This window comes from Sinocyclocheilus rhinocerous, unplaced genomic scaffold (genome assembly GCF_001515625.1).
Source record: "Sinocyclocheilus rhinocerous isolate Xijiao unplaced genomic scaffold, SAMN03320098_v1.1 scaffold869, whole genome shotgun sequence".
NCBI classification, from domain to species: domain Eukaryota; kingdom Metazoa; phylum Chordata; class Actinopteri; order Cypriniformes; family Cyprinidae; genus Sinocyclocheilus; species Sinocyclocheilus rhinocerous.
The window spans coordinates 746,285-763,370 of NW_015653483.1; the positions used below are offsets into that span (position 1 = coordinate 746,285).

General features: G+C 36.7%; 2 protein-coding genes across 5 annotated transcripts in view; both read right to left on the minus strand.

The window, feature by feature from the left end:
* LOC107716276 (potassium voltage-gated channel subfamily KQT member 5-like) overlaps nt 1-5,974 on the minus strand; it is a 134,084-nt gene extending 128,110 nt beyond the window's left edge. The window contains exons 1-2 of the mRNA XM_016522653.1: nt 5,899-5,974; nt 152-571 (exon numbers count right to left, since the gene is read on the minus strand). Of these exons, the coding sequence (XP_016378139.1) occupies nt 152-486 (335 nt within the window). The 5' untranslated portion in view covers nt 487-571; nt 5,899-5,974. The remainder of the gene's footprint in view (nt 1-151; nt 572-5,898) is intronic.
* Nucleotides 5,975-9,525: 3,551 nt separating this feature from the next.
* The window catches only part of LOC107716318 (regulating synaptic membrane exocytosis protein 1-like), a 79,702-nt gene continuing 72,141 nt past the window's right edge, over nt 9,526-17,086 (minus strand). For all 4 annotated transcript variants that reach the window (XM_016522695.1, XM_016522694.1, XM_016522696.1 and 1 more), the window contains 5 exons: nt 15,112-15,262; nt 13,189-13,301; nt 13,001-13,102; nt 12,060-12,199; nt 9,526-11,974 (listed from right to left, as the gene is read on the minus strand). In XM_016522695.1, coding sequence (XP_016378181.1) covers nt 11,759-11,974; nt 12,060-12,199; nt 13,001-13,102; nt 13,189-13,301; nt 15,112-15,262 — 722 coding nt within the window. In that variant the 3' untranslated portion in view covers nt 9,526-11,758. The remainder of the gene's footprint in view (nt 11,975-12,059; nt 12,200-13,000; nt 13,103-13,188; nt 13,302-15,111; nt 15,263-17,086) is intronic.

Below are 17,086 nucleotides of genomic sequence, written 5' to 3' on the forward strand. Positions count from 1 at the left end.
TCATAAAACATTCAGAGAGGCATTCATTCCATGAAAAAAAAAGAGACCTTTAAAATTAAATGCATAAATGTCACTTTAAGTAACAGGTGAACTCCAGTTGTGAACATACATGATGTAATCAATAAAAAAGAGTAATAACATTTTAACTCACACAAAGGCGTGGTAAACGAATGCCCAGGCTCGTGGTCGCTCCAGGACATTGTAGAGGTAGTTCTGGAGCTTCCTGTAGCGCGCGTTTCTCCGGCCGCTCTGCGCGCTGTAGGTGAGCGGTTTCCCCAGCAGGCTAAGCCGGGCGCCCTGCTTTCTCCTCTGGTTCTCCGAGCCTCCTGCACCTGTTGTGCCCGGCGCCGTCAGCAGGCTGTCGACTGTCCTGGTCGCGCTGTTCATGGTCTCACGACCGGCTTCAACATCTTTCATGCCATAGTGCTGCGAGGTTTTCATCCAGAGACCAGTACCGCCCTCATCTCCGCTGTGGTTGCGGGGCATCGCATCACCAGCGCGGGCTGGAAACGCGCGTCTGGCACCTGCGCTGCGCACATATAAAGAGGCTGCACACGAGCTTCACAGTTCCCTGTGTAAAAACATTGGATACTTTATTGATCTTCTCTCTTTTTTTCTTACCCTTTCTTTAAGATTATATAGGCTACAACAGGATCACCTACTGACAAGTGCAGGCATCCAACTCTGGCAGATAAGCTGTGAAAGATTTGGTAAAGTTATGAACCTTCAGATGACTCAAGCGATCTGCTCCCACCGCCGTGAGATTGGAGTTTTGAAGGAGCGTCACTATCTCAGTGGAGATTTGGCGAGGGGAGGGCATCACCCGACATTAAGCAGAACGCGCGCTCTCGGTTTCTCTCTGTCTCTGTGTGTGTGTGTGTGTGTGTGTGTGTGCTACTGTAAACCATAGACTACTGTATTCTAGTTCAGATGTGCTGACAAGATCTAATGTAGGACTTAAACACCTCCAATACAGGCAAATTATGTGTTTTGTGCTTTTAGGGGGCACACTTTTAAAATTATTCATTCAGTCATTTTTCACCATTTCATGTATCACTGCAATCTCTAGAAGTAAGCTATAACAATTTCAACTCAATGTCAATGTTTCATTACCAGATTTTGTCTTTTCACAGTCGCGTCTGCTTCATATCACCTACTAAAAAGGCAAGCAATTAATGTAGGGCAAAACCGGACAATAAATGAAATATTGAAATCTAAATTTCTTAAATGTGTTAGCCTTTATCTGTCCTCTGGTAGCTGCTGACTCTTTGCTAACTTTGCAAAGTCATGGTTGCTTGAGTTTTATAACGTACAGAGGACACTTGGGTAGTTTAATAGTATTCCTCACTATGTGAACATGACTGAAATTAAGCTTGGGGGGCAAGCTTGTTGACACAGGGGCACTGGAACCGCCCCTGATGCGACTTGTGTTCTCGAGCGTATAGGCTACTTAGTGCACTATTGTAATCTAAAATGTATTCTTATTAAAATCAGGGTGTGAACTACAACGTTTTTGGGGTTTGGGGGTCAACTGAGATTAATTGATTAAGAGGGTCAAACAAATAATTTGCTGCCTCGCGTTTAATTTTTATTCCCCCAAAACTGTTTATTTATGTTCCTTGTTTTAAAAAAAAAATGCCCAAAAAGAATTCGTACATAATAATATTTAATCGCGATTGTGATAAATAAGATTCCCAAGTGCTTTGGAATCGCCATCTGCTTCCTCTGCAGATGCCCATTTATGTCGAGCTGAGAGAGAACTGCGCGTTCATTCTCTGCTGAGCGGCTCGGATTAACGACAGCACATTTAGGCTGTGTAAAAACGTATGTTTCTGAAGACACACCTGACAATCTCATCCAAATATATAGCGAAACAAAGTTATTTAAGCCTGGGGAAACTCTGTCATCACTGATACAAACATTTAACTATAACACCGATGTGCCCACATCATCTTGAATCGACTTACAAACGTGTTTGAATTACAACTAATAATAGGCTAGTTCTCTACTCACTGTGGTGGCAGAACAGATTCTCCTCAAAAGACTCTTTATAGAAACACCAAACAAAAAAACTTAAGCGCATAACTGAGTCTTTCTGGGTTCCTACTCAACTGAAACAGCTTCAGTCTTATCCGGTAATCACGGAGCCCGCAGCCCGCAGATCTAGCGGAGCCTCTGTCAGACAAATCACGTGATCCGAAATTTTTTTTTTTACTGCAACCGCCAGTAAACGGTAGGTATACCGTTGAATTAGCAGGTAAACGGTACGTTGAAGTGCAATGTGAACGTTAATATATTCGACATATAACAGCAGTCTACCTGGCATTCTTAAGAATGTCTCTTTGTGACTCGGTTACATTTCTTTTTCAGTTCCCGTGATATGATTTGTTTTTCACTATACGGTCATTATGCATGATTAATTCAATTACTTTGACATTAAAAATAACAATTATTTGTCATGCCAATAAAGCACATTAAATACACTGCACATAACAAGGCACATAATTTAAAGCAAAATATGTGTCTCAGACTGTCTTGTCATGAAATACTGAATAATATACGAGAGAAACGCAAAAGCATTACATGAAGAGACTGGCAATAGAACTGCACTGAGTGTGTGTGTCTCTTTGTGTGTGTAAGAAAGTGAGATGCCAAACGCAGCTGCTTAGCGCTTCACTGATTGTCTCAAATTCAGGGAACCTTATATTGCAGTGTCACCATCTAATACTGTCACTCTACAATGTGCTTCCATGTCAGCAAATATAGTTGCAGCATTATTTTTCAGGTTATATCAGTCTTAGACATGAATAATAGACCATGTATCAGCATCTTTTTTCATGCTTTTTAGAAATTGGTTCACGTGCATGAGAGACATTATGATTCTTTTTTCTTTAAAGTATCTGTTTGTCCCATTCACAAGTCTTTAAGTTTAAATTTTGTGCTTAATGTGCAAATAGAGTGGATAAAATCTTTACTATTTCTCACACTAAGAATAGAGTTACAGTATAAAAAGCATAATTATGCCATATGGGCTTTTCTTGCAGCTGTGCAAACGCTGTTTAAGCTTTCATTAACAAAACTGCCAAGAGTGAGAACAGAAAGTCAAATAAATAAGCCAAATGAACAAGAACACCTTGTTTTTACAATACAAATATTAAAATTTTTATTGAGTTTATTTATTGATCCTGGTGGTGCAGACTTGAGCTCAATGTAATTTTATTATAAGACAAAGCAATTTATTGTATTTTATTACAAGCAAAGCTCAAATTTACTGCTGTACTGGGATGGTAAAAACATCTGCATATGAACTTAATGCATGAACTCTTATGAACAGGACATTTATCCTATGTAATAATTTTGCTGACAAGGGTAGTCTTTCTGATACTACATTTTTGACATTCACACATTATTATTATGATCATAAAAATGTATTACTATATTTCTGATGACATAAATCAAATTTTTTATTATTATGTGGATAGCTCTCCAAGAAGGATTCATTCACAGCTAACAACAACACACTCTAGTGGTGTGAGTCTGTTAATACAGACTTGAATATAGCCTACTCATTTACAAAGTATTGGAGAGGCAGTATAACATTAAGTGACATGGCATCTGGCGTACGAAAGCCATTGGCACATGCCACTATGCTCAGTGGCACATCCGGTGACACTTCCGGTTTTCACTGACGTGTGTCAGTGGAGTGTGGCATGTGCCACTGACACTTGTGACATGTGCCGATGAATTGTGCCTTAGTATAACGTAGACAGTGTAACACACGCACTTAATGGCAAAACTATATTTAATTGATGATACATTTCGGTTTCTGTCAAGCATATTAATTACATTGCGGAGTTAATTTGTGTAACAACTCAGGCTTCTTCATGTGTTTTATATTTGTCTTGTGTCCTTTTGTTTGCCTGAACGTTTTTCAAATAATAAAAAAAATTCACATTGTTATAAAATGGTTTAATTTTTCTATTGCATAATTCTATCAAATAATTTTTTTAAACATTATAGCCATAGATGAGATAGATTGCGCTGGCCAACGTTATATTGATGATGCTGCATGCACGCAGGTAGGTGTCAGTACCAAAATCAAAGTTTGCAGTAACAGATGCGACTGTAAATTTGGTATTTGTAGTGACCCATGATAGATTAGTTCCATGTGGATGGTTTGCAGTGACACAATCCATCGGCACATGTCACAAGTGTCATTGGCACATGCCACTCTCCACTGACACACGTCAGTGAAAACCGGAAGTGTCACCGGATGTGCCACTGAGCATACTGGCATGTGCCAATGGCTTCCGTACATCAGATGCAATGCCACTTAATGTTAAAGGGGTCATATGATGCGATTTAAATTTTTCCTTTCTCTTTGGAGTGTTACAAGCTCTTGGTGCATAAAGAAGATCTGTAAAGTTGCAAAGACTAAAGTCTCAAATTCTTTATAAAAGTTAAGAGTCAACCACTCCTACCTAAAACGGCTAGTTCTAACACGTTTCTATAAAGTTGGGCAGTTCCAACATTGCAAGGACAGTCTAGCGCTTCTTGACTCACAGCCTGTAAGTACGTTTTTTATATTTAAATAATTTGCCACTGATGATTCAAACGCGAGTTTTGAGCAGTGTAGAGTAGGCTTGTTGTTTGTTGTTTCGCCGATCACAAATGCAGACATGGTTTTATGTTTACTCAGCGCGATACGCAACGCGTAAAAATACTGTATAAGTCATTATAATCAGTAATTATGTCCCCACTTGATGCAACAAATGCCTCGTTTGTAATGGGTTTTATTGGTTTTGTCTCGTCCTGCTGGGAAACGGCATCACAGTATGTTAAGGGGCGTAACATTTCCATCACATGCTCGAGGCATGTGGCCAATCACAACGCACTGGATAGCTGGCCAATCAGAGCACACCTCGCTTTTTTAGAACGATGAGCTTTGTAAAAATCGACACGTTTCAGAAAGGCGGGGCATAGAGAAGAAAAAATAATGTACATTATATGGAAATTAATGTGGTTTTTTAACCTTTAAACACATTGCATTACACCAAATACACAAAATTTAATGTGTTTTTTTAACCTTTAAACACATTGCATTACACCAAATACACAAAATAATGTTCTTTTTAGCAACGTCATATGACCCCTTTAATGCTACTGAAGTATTGCTACAAGCCTGAAATATAGTTTAAGATAAAAACCAACAGCTTATAAATAAATAAATAAATCAATCAATCAATAAAATACTGCCACTACTATTCTTCTAATAGTGTGGTTCCCTATAGCTTATGTGATTTAACTATAGTAGCGTAGTAGCTAGGCCAAGCTCTAGTGAGAGCTGCAGTCACTAATTATTTAAAAAAAAATCACAATCACATTAACATTCATTTCACAATCAAATCAGATTCACTGATTTAGAGGTTACACTGTAAAAACTAAGACTTGGTTTGGCCATAACTTTAAGATCTGTGAATTAACAGAGAGTTTACTGAAGCCTCTAATGTTGAGGCCTCCTCCATGGAATCCATCAGAAACACATTTCTGCAGAATGTGAGTATGGCACAGTGGTGAGGGATAGTGAGAACCCAGACAAACTCTCCAATAACCCCTGTCATTAAAAAAAAGCTATGAGGATTATATGGCCATCGGGATCAAGGCGAAGAGAAATGAGTAACGAGACTTAAAATATTAGCAATAGATTCATTTGAAGAATGGAGCGCAAGATATGCTTTTTACATATTTGCAAGACTGGCCATAAATCAACCCCTGTTTTAAAAATGTTTGAAATCTTTTACGGCACTGTTTTCATTTCCCAGGCAGTCTGAAACCAGACAAAACAGACACTTTCCACTAACAGCTGGCTGGCAATGCAAAGTTTATGAATGTACTTACTGAATGCCTGCTTCACAGTCCTGACTGATTCACCTGCTCACACGAGAGAACGCGAAACATTGCAGATACATTCAGCAGATTACTATGTTATAGCCTAATGTTGATTGTTTAACTCTTGTCCAAGACTTTATTTCGAAACGGATGTCACTAAAAGTAATGATAAATTGCAGTTCCGTCAGAAGATTCGGTAACCACTCTGATTGATTCATTCAATGACGTATGTCAGTGACTTTTGAGCGTTGGAATAATTTGTTTCGATGTAAATGTTGCATGTTATGTCTTTAATGTCTAATAAAAAAATAATAATAAAATAATAAAATTTAAAAAATCATTTGTTTGGAACTAGTCAATCAAACTGCCACGTGATTTCAGTAAACTAGGCTTCAAAATGTTTCAGAACTTCAATGGTTCGCCGCTAGGGGCGATTTTGGATCGATATTATAAATTTGTAGAGTGAATTTTAATGACTTTTTCATGTAACTTTAATTTAATTTTAATTTAACATTTGTATAACAAAAAGGACGAGTTTTCTGCATGTTTGGGCTGAGTTTTCGCATTTACACCGTTCTGACCAGTAAGGCGTCACTTTGAGCGCTTCCAAAAAGCGAATCATTGTGCGAAGCAATTGGTTCAATTGATTCCTAGTCTCGGAAAGTTTGGAAAGAATTTGCTCCTCAGTCGGACTACACTTGTTGCGCTGAGTTACGCGTTCAACTCGCGAAGGTAATTCCTACGGTGGCCGAGAGAGCTCAACGTGCTGCAAATAGAAAAAAACACCTGCAAATTAAGAAAACGACTTCATCATTTTGACAACACACGCGCTACAAATGCTCACAACACAACCAAACAAAGAAACGCGCTGCAAATAAAATAATTTATTTGGTTGTGTTGTGAGCATTTGCAGCGCGTTTCTTTATTTGTTTGCGTTGTGAGCATTTGCAGCACCTGCTGTCAAACTGATGAAGATGTTTTCTTGATTTGCTGGTGCTTTTTCTATTTGCATGTCTTTTCTGAAGTTGCAGCACGTTGAGCTCTCTCGGCCACCGTATTAATTCAATAGAAAAAAAGTGATTTCTTACCATTATTTCACGGTACATTATCTTTTTTATCTCATTAGATTTCGAACAGTAACTTACAGGAAACGATTGTGTGTATTGCCTCCTCAGAGCTCTGCCCTCTTAAATAGAGTAAAATGAATGAGTGAAAATATTTAAGAGCTTCAAAAAATAAATAAATAAATAAATAAATAGAAAGTCTGAAACTTGATGTTCTTCTGTCAAAATAGATATTGTTATTTGTTATTTATTATTTTTTGTTTGTTTAAAATGACTAACATTTAAAGGAAAATTAAAATATAAAATATTAGTATTACAAAAAAAAAATGTAATACTATTCTAAAGTTGAGAGATTTTTTTACACAAATTTAAATTTGACAAAAGTAGCATACTAGTGTTTGAAATGTTGTTTTTCATTTATAGCAGGCAGTATACAATGTATACTGTGCAGTATTCATGAAACTAGTTTTCATTATAAATGCATCCATTGTTTTATCACTGCAAATTACTCCCTTTTATTGCTAAACATGCAGACAGTTCAACCATTTTAAAGTAGCAAGTTATTACAATGAAGTGCAAATGTCACAGATATTTTATGTCGGGTTAAACCAAATTTGCCCCTGGCTGCAGGAATGTTCCCAGTTATCATCTGAAACTCCACAACAACTTCCTGCACTGATTTCGTCACAGTTCGCAAGATGATAACAAATCATCTTGTAATTTACTGTCTTGTTATTCCTTCCTGCTAAAGCTGTTCAGATTCAACCACTCACACATTGTTGGACCAAAATGATGGTACAGCTTGTGTTGTCCACTTACCGTTGAACTCTCGACATCAGGTGGGCTGTCTGCAGTACATAGTGGACCAAAATAGGTTTGGTCTCGAAAAACACACCTGGGTTCCAGCTGCTGGCATTCTCGACCCTTTCCTTCTCTGCCTTGCTTCTATAGGCCATGTCTTCCTTCATGATGAAAGTGTGCAATTCTTTTTTCTTTTTTTATATCAAATAAAGTTTATATAAATAAAACTAACATTGTATGAAAATATTAAACTTAAAAAACCTGAACAAATATTAGAAATATTGCCTTGGCAACTAACTGAATTAAACAGGTTTAAGTTGAAGAAAAATGACTAAAACTAAAACTGAAATAAAAATGCATTAAAGCTACATAGAAATATTAAATAAAAACTAATCAAAATGACAAATGCATATAACAAAATTACTAAAACTTAAAAATATAAAACTGAACTGAAACTGAAATATAAAAAGCTAATTCAAAATATTAATAAATACTATAATAGTATATAAATAATCGTAAAATAACACTGGTGAAGATAACCAAAGGTATTTTTTATATACAGTAGTTTACTATTCCCCTTCTTACCTTTATTTTTCTGTTGATGTATTTTTGATTATGATTCTATTCATAGAATTATGAATTATGATTCTTTTAATGTTTTAAAGCCTTCATTGTTTGCACTTTCATGTCTTTGTTTTCTGTCTCTGTCATGTCTGTTTATAGCACTTTAAAATAACCTTTGTGTAAAATCTCAGAATATGCACCCTTAAAGGTACTATTCACCTTTAGAGGGAAATATGAAATCCTTTTGAAAGGATACTGCCTCATTGACAGCCTTTTTTTTTTTTTTTTTTTTAGAGCGTGTACATACATAAACCTGCCTTGCCTCATTACTCTGTTTAATATCATTGCCTGTTTTTGATTTCAGTTTTAAATGTATGATGTGGTTCATGGAAAAAACAGCACTATTTTGTTGCAATCCAACTAACTGTGGAATGACGTCATGATTTCCTGACATGCCGCTGCTTGATTTGATTTTCAGTGGTGAAGCATCTGTGTAATATTATGCCCTAATAACAATTTTGGTTCCTGTTCTGTGTTACTGACCTGACATTACAATAGCAGCAGTGAGTGTTACGCTGAATAAAATTTGAAGTAACACCAAATCTATTATTATTATAAAAACATAACATTATACAAGTAATTTAGTGCAGAGCTAAGCTTTTTTCTTTAAGGTTATGTTCCACTAGACTTCAGAATGGCTACTTTTATTGCTCACCTAAACAGACACTGACATTACATTACAATTAGCCACATAACTGAATTAGGCTATAAACACACAACACAGTCTATTGTCACATTTCCAGAAATCTGAAGCACTGACAGAAGTATTTTTAGCAGTTGTTAAACAGTGACCATTGCATAACTATTAAAAAACTAAACAAAAGGAAGGAAAAGTGTAATGCTATTTGTCTCCACGTGGTGGAGGGATTGGATTACGTTTAGCATCAGTATGATGGATTGGTGGACAGGATGCTACTAGACTGACCTTGATTTGAGGGGATGGGCAAAATGTAAAATGTGAATAATTTAATCCTTTTTAATTGTTAAAGTATTTGGTACAGAAATATTCTTACACCTTTTAAATTAGCATGGATTATAAATAAAAACAATGTAAAAGCTTTTAACGTATTAAAAAAAACAAAAGAAACAATTATATATATATATATATATATAAATAAAATTCAGTACACAAATTTTCTTCCACACGGTCTTTTATTTGTAAATAATAAAAATGAACTCTTGAATATAAAACATACACATTATTTGAGCCACGTCTGCTGTACAAACAAGAAATGTTGCAGTGAATACTTTCAATTTTGTTTCAGTGGAACACACGAACTGTAAACAATCAGTATCCTTGAATAATACTGACAAAGTAAATAACTCTGCCCTAACCAGGCATATAAAGTAAACTTCTCATTGAAACGAGGATTCATGAGCATTTATGATAACGCAACAGGTCGGCAGAGGTCCAAATTTCTCTCATCAGATTGGGCATCACTAAAATAAAACTTTAGAGGCATCCCTTCTTCCGCTCAGCAGAACCAAGAGACAGAGCACTGATCCATTAACTTGAATGGGGCTGCTTTGTAAATATAAGTAAACTTCTTTGCAGACTCATATTTACATATATGCATGTACGTAAGTGATGTTTACTTGATACACTCTGTTTCAATATCAATATATCTCTAAGTCATTGTGATTTTCGTAATAATATTCCATGTACAGATAGCTCTAGTTTTTATACAGATTATCTACCTTAGTTTTAGCCTCACAGTAGTACAGACTACAGTGAACACCAACGTCTTTAATAAAAATAGGGCCTTGTGTTTGCTCAGTACTACAGTGCAGCACTTCATTTTCCATCCAGGGTTTAAAAAAAAACAAAACAAAACAAAAAAGGAAATCAAACAACTTAAAAATTATTATAGACATTCGGCCCCAAAATAAGGCCTGTGTGTATGGCTGAACCCGGCCAAATGCCCACACATGGAATGAATGGCTTCGTTTTATTTGATAATCTATTTATATCAAGTACAAGCAAACTGTACAAGTACATGCAACATACAAGCTGGCCTACAGTTTGTGGAACTAACACACACTTATTGTAGTCTCTTTTTTTCTCATCTGTCTTGTTTTACAAATTGTGCATGCAACTTGGAACAGTTCCAGATTCATGCTGTTCCCCTTGTTGGTGGCATCTGTTCCCCTTGTTGGAACGTCTCACTGTCACATTCAAAATGCTCAGGCGGGATCTGTGAGATTGGTTTTATAATCAACTAAACTGAAAACTGATGACAAACAGCTAAAAATAGGAAGCTTCTGATTTTGGCCTCTTTTTTTGTATTAGTTTTAATTTCCAAAAGCTTGAACTTTTTCTCTTTTTGTGCTTGCATTAAAATAATGTAAATTCTAGTCGGGTAGAAATTCGAATATCAGAATGTACAGGTCCTTTACCAAACAGAATAGAATTAAAAATGCTTGGAAAGGCCTGTAAGATATGGTTTGTGATCGCGTGAAATCTGGGAATCAAATGTGTTAGTGAGCTAATGCATCTAGTGACTGTTTCTGCAGTTTCCTGTCAGGGAACCTAAATGATTATGGCAGCTTCTTACAGTCCCAGTGAATCAAATACAAGTGGTTTTGTGTCTTCTATGAAGCTCGTATGACACAAATGTCAGAAAACATGAAGCATGTTTTCACATTCTACAAAGTGTGCCTATTTACCAAATCAACAGTAACGTGAAAAAGCAAAGCAGTCGGTAGCGACTGCTGTAAACAGACTTAAAAGGTTCTCAGGCGTTCCTGCCTTCTTAGACGCAAACGCACACTCTCACACACACACACACACACACACACCGCAGTCACACAATCTGAGTCTGAGTTTGTGCCAGACCGGCACATGGCGGGGCCTTGGATGCAGCATCCGTGATGCAGAGAGGAAACTCTCTGAGAAGACTACATTTTGACCTTTAACCCTCGACCTCTGGTCTTTCAACAGAGGGACTTCCTGTAAGTGCAATATAGAGGAAGGGCAGTGCTGTCCTCTCACTCTCGCTAACTCTCAAACACATGTGAGAAAATAAATGCGCTGACTGACCAGAGCAGTCTAGGCTACCGGCGCCACTGTGGGCTCCGCTTCCTGTCAGATGAAGCAGGATCGCGTTTCGGCTGCCTCTCCCTTCCTTCTCATTTTATTTGGGTCGAATCGTCATCTCAGCAACAAAACATGCAGTAAAGGGGCAGAGTGGATCAAAGGAAATCTCTACAACCCAAAGATCAAAAGTAAAAGAGAGAAGTGATTGTCAGGCTTCAGCAAAGCTTTGATCATGATTCTGTCCATCTGTCTCTTTATCTGCCGCTCTGATTCTGATTGTTGCCTCCGGTCCTTGGTCCACTGGGTCGTGTGTTTTGTTTCGCCTCGCGCTCCCGTCTGTTCACTAGGACCTGATTCCCGGCGGCCCTGAAGAGTCCAGCGAGGTCTGGGAAGCGCGACGAGTGAGAGGAGCTAACGTCGGGTCGACCAGTGATGAAGGGGGAAACAGTCTGTACCAACCGATCACTGTGCTAGAAAGATCCAGCTCCTCTAAAAGAATCTGGGCGACTCCCATGAAACATTTGTGGTCCATGCGGCCGTAATCTCCCCAGACTATTACCTGAAGAAACAATCAGTGGTCAGTGAGCACAAATGTTGGACTTTGGAGGCATATCGGGAACAAACAAATGAAATTCGCTTCCTACCTGAAGAACTTTACCCTGCGGACTTTCCTCAAACAGCAGCGATTGCTGATACAAAGGATCGAGCGTTTTTCGTGCAATCTTGGTTTTCTTTTTGGCTTTGCACGCTCCGTTTTCCAGCAAATAGACCTTGACATAGGGAGCTGTGAAGAGCAGACGTAGTGCTCAACTAGGGCCGTTCAGGCAGTTATAGTGCCTGGCGGTGGCACATGTCATATTTACAATTAGTACAATGTATAAATCATCAAATTTCCTAGCTGTAATCACTCCATTAAGAACATTTAAACACATGTTTCTGTTAGTCCAAGCACTATAAAAACTACAAATACACTACCGTTCAGAAGTCGGTAAGATTTTTTTATAGTGTTTGAAGTCTTGTATGCTCACCAATGCTGCATTTATTTGATCAAAAATACATTAAAAACAGTAATATTGTCAAATATTTTTTACAATTTACATTTTTTCTAAGTATTCCATTTGAATATATTCCAGTTTTCAGTGTAGCATGATTCTTCAGATACCATTCTAATTGCTGATTTGCTGCTCAAGAAACATTTCTTATTATTATCAATGTTGAAAACAGTTGTGCTTCTTAAAATTTTTTGTGGAAAATCTTTAACATTTTTCTTGTGACATTTTCAGGATTCTTTGATAAATGGAAAGTTCAAAAGAACAGCATTTATTTGAAATAGAAATCTTGTGTAACATGTCTTTACTGTCACTTTTGATCAATCGAATGCATCCTTGCTGAATGAAAGTATTAATTTCTATTAAAAAAAAAAACTTACTGACCATTTTTATTGGTACCTAATGCTTACATAGGAAAAAAAATCAATATACTTAAAACTGATTAATTTACTCATAACAATAACAATGTTTACACAATAAGTGGAAGACACAATGAATCCGTGATCTATATTCAGTATTATTCACTACTCTCTCACCCGGCAGCGATTTGGAACCTGGTTTAGGCGTAAGACCACGGGCCCTGATAACCTCCACCTCTAGTTGCCCTTTCTTGTCCATCAGTCCAATCTGAACATCTCCTACAAAACAAAAAAAAACAAATTCATTGCAGCAAATTCAACTTAGATAGACTTTAGCCCATACATATACGAAGATGTTTACTCACCCATAGCAGGCGTAGCAAGTGTTTGTCTACCCACCAACTGAGCAGGGCCAAGACCATCTAGGAAGTCACTGAACTGGCTGTCGGCCCCTAATCTCATCCCTGAGAAGATCAGACTGAGACACACACATACACAGGTTATCAGATAGACGAATTAATGAATGGATGGATAGATAGATATCATACTGTAAGGCAGTATTTCAAATACAAGTTACAGTAAATTTCTTGTTATCTTCAGCTGTTCTTAATACTTTGCTGTCATAAATCAATAGAAATTCAAAAATTTGAATTTGAATTGAATTTGCTTCAATTTCTTGAATCCTTTGTAGATACAAACATGTGAAAACAAACAAAAACTTATAAAACAGTTAGTTTATTTGGATGAAATCTACTATTCCAGAATGAGCCTACTGCCCTCATATAGAGTTCAAAAGCTAGTGAAACGCAGCCCAGCCCACGCAGACTTGTGCTGTGTATGGTATGGTATGTAAACCCTGTCTTGCGTTAAGGCCCCTCTTAATACACTCAATATTTCCTTTGAAACCAGCGCAATTTCCATGACCTAACTCCTGCAGGAATGTCTGAGGAACGTGCCAGCCCGTGTCGAGCTACCATATGAACAGCCTTATGTGATTTCAGACTATTTAAAACATGTTCATGTAAAATAAGCCTTAAATCATGGAGTCGCAGAGTCACACTCTGTGGAGTGACACGGTGGCCAGGTCAACCGACCAACTGCCGCTCTGAAGCCGCAAAGGGAAGCGTGACTGAAGTTTCTGCGTAGCTACAGACCCTGCCAAGACCCCTCTTTGCAGATGATGGATATCTTAATTATTATAGGGGAGTACCGCTTGCCATCTGGCTCCAAAGATGGAGCTGAGAAAGTAGTGGACACAGCATTAGCTCTGTAAATCAGACTGTTCTCTATTAGCTTATCCTTATGGTTTTTCCAAATAAATCTAGATGAGAGAAGCTCATATGAACATGACACACAGCCTGTTGAGAGACCACTTATCTATGAGTGATGGGTTTGCAGCCAATGCATAAAAACACCAGAGACAAGAAAAGTGTGAGTTGGGAAGCAGGTCAGCTTTGGGTAAAATAGCATAAACTACGACTGGGTTACATTATACATCGTAATGCGTACAGTACACTACCATTCAAAAGTTTTTTAATGAAGTCTTTTATGCTCAAGGCTGTGTTTATTTAATTAAAAACACAGTAATATAGTGCAAAAATATTACAATTTAAATGAACTGTTTCCCATTTGAATATATTTTAAAATGTAATTTACTCCTTTGATGGCAAAGCTGAATTTTCAGCATCATTACTCCAGTCTTTAGTGTCACATGATCCTTCAGAAATCAATCTAATATACTGATTTGGTGCTCAAGAATCATTTCTTATAATTATCTGTTGAAACAGCTGTGCTGCTTAATACCTTTGTGGAAACCGTGATCATTTTATAAGGACCCCTTGATGATAAAGTTCAAAACAACATTTATTTGAAATATAAATCTTTTGTAACTTTATATAAACCTTTACTGTCACTTTTAATCAACTGAATGCATCCTTGCTAAAAGGAAGTATCAATTTCATTACCAAAAAACCTTCCTGAGCCCAAACTCAATATATCTCAATACATCACCATTTTATTATTGGATCATGACTGATATGCTTCAATTTTTGTCCAGTACCATGTCACATAAAAGCAGCTCTGACAGCAGCTCAACGTGGGTTTTTGCAATAAATTATGGCCCTAGACAAACTGTAAGAAATAAACCAACAGATAAATAAATATTTATGGAAACACCTGAGGTATTGATGCAAAATTCAGAGAAAAAAAACTGACTTATAAATATGTGGTTTAGAACTGCAAAGTTGTGAGTATGCAAAAAAGGGGTTTACACTGCTTTGGATACTAACTTGCCCTCAGAGCTATAACTGTTCATGCTGCCATCAGTGGACTCTCGGCTGGCTTGGCGAGCCATGACGTTGCGGGGATACTCCACTGCCATTCCCGTCTCCTGACTGCGCTGGATCTGACTGGATCCCTTTGCTTTCTTGTTGGCTGCTTCTGTGGATGGAAAAAAAAAACAATATTACCATTCACTGGGCTTTCATAACGGGGGCAAGGGAAAGAATCTGCAAGACCTACAAAACAGAAGCTTAAACTAAAAATATTAGTTCTGTCAAAAGGTTAAACTAATTAATCATCATAATTAAGATAATTGTGTTATTTTGTCTTGGGGATTTTAATGATTACTAGATCAGTACAATGACACTATAAATAGATAAAGTAGGATTCTATTGAAATATTGCAGGTCTAATACAAAAAATAAATAAATAAAAGGACATATTTGCTTTGATTTTTGCAAGGTTTTATATTCACGTGTGTGTGTGTGTGTGTGTGCCTGGGTGTTTAAATTTGTGTGCTATTCTTACAGCTGTCACTCAGGAGAAAATATTGCGATCTAAGATGAAGTTCTTCGCCCCTGATGAGTGTAACATCTCCTGCTGGACGTCATGGGGCACCATCCGTACTATTTATGGCCTTTTGATGGATTACAGATCCTTTGAAAATGTCAACCATGTAGGTGGCTCACAGAGGCACTGTCATGCCAGTTGTTTTCAGTAAAAATGTAGCAGAGAGATTTATCTTTTCACTCATCATGCTCTCTTTCATCAGACCACCATCAGTGGCTTATTCTGACAAAACTTACAGAAAAAAATGCCCAGGGATTCTCATTAAAAGACCTGCATGGCTCTGATATTATTTGAGGAAACAGAAAAATACTGTCAGAGCACTAATCTACGGAATACAATACATTAAGATCATCTGTATGTTGAGGTTCACTGTTAAGATGGTATCGACAAAACAGCGTTGACTATTAAAAAATGTTTAATGGATAATGTTTTAAAACAGTAAGTAATCCTGGTAACATTTTATAAAAAGGTTCAATTTGTTAACATCAATTAATGCATTAGATAAAATGAACTACCTACAACCAACTATCAATAACAACATTTTTTACAGCATTTATTAATCTAGGTTCATGATAATTCATTCACTACGATTCACCATTTTCAGGGTAAGATTTTTTTTTTTTTAAACAGCATTCAAATAAATCCTGAAAAGAATCTATTCATCAAAGAATCTTGAAAAACGTCCACAAAAATATTTTTTTTTATTAAAAATAATTTTTAATCCATTAAGAATATTAAGCAGCACAACCATTTTTAATATTGATAATAAGAAAAGTCAGCTTTGCCATGAAAGGAATAAATTCTATTTTAAAATATTACTGTTTATACTGTATTTTAATCAAATAAATGTAGCCTTGGAGAGTGTAAAAAAAATCAACAAAAAAAAATCTAAAAACAAATTCTGACCAACATTAAACTTTTGAATTGTAGAGTAAATATACTGTTAATACCTGTTTATGCATTACATTAACTATGTTGATTTATACAATTTAAAAATGTATTAGTATACACATAAATTACCATGAACTAAAATTAGTAAATGCTTTAAAAGAATTGTTTGTTGTTTTTTCATAATACCTAATGTATTAAATCATGTATACAGATTTAGAAAGTGTTCCGGTAATCATATTTTTAGTTTTGGCTATGGTTGTGAATGGATGAGACTGGTGCAGTGGGCAGAGTGTGGAACAGCTGTTATAGAGCAGCGGAGCTCTTTAAAATGCTGATTTATCGCAGTTTTGCAACTCTTTCTGATTTATCATCTGATGGGCCTTTTAAGATATTATCCAAGCGCTTGGCAGACAGCGGTGCCAAAAAAACTTCTTTTGCCATCCTTTTTGAATTTGTTTCTTTTTTCAGTAGTCCATTTATTAAACTATAAACAGACAGTGCTTAAAATATGAGATTTTAGAGG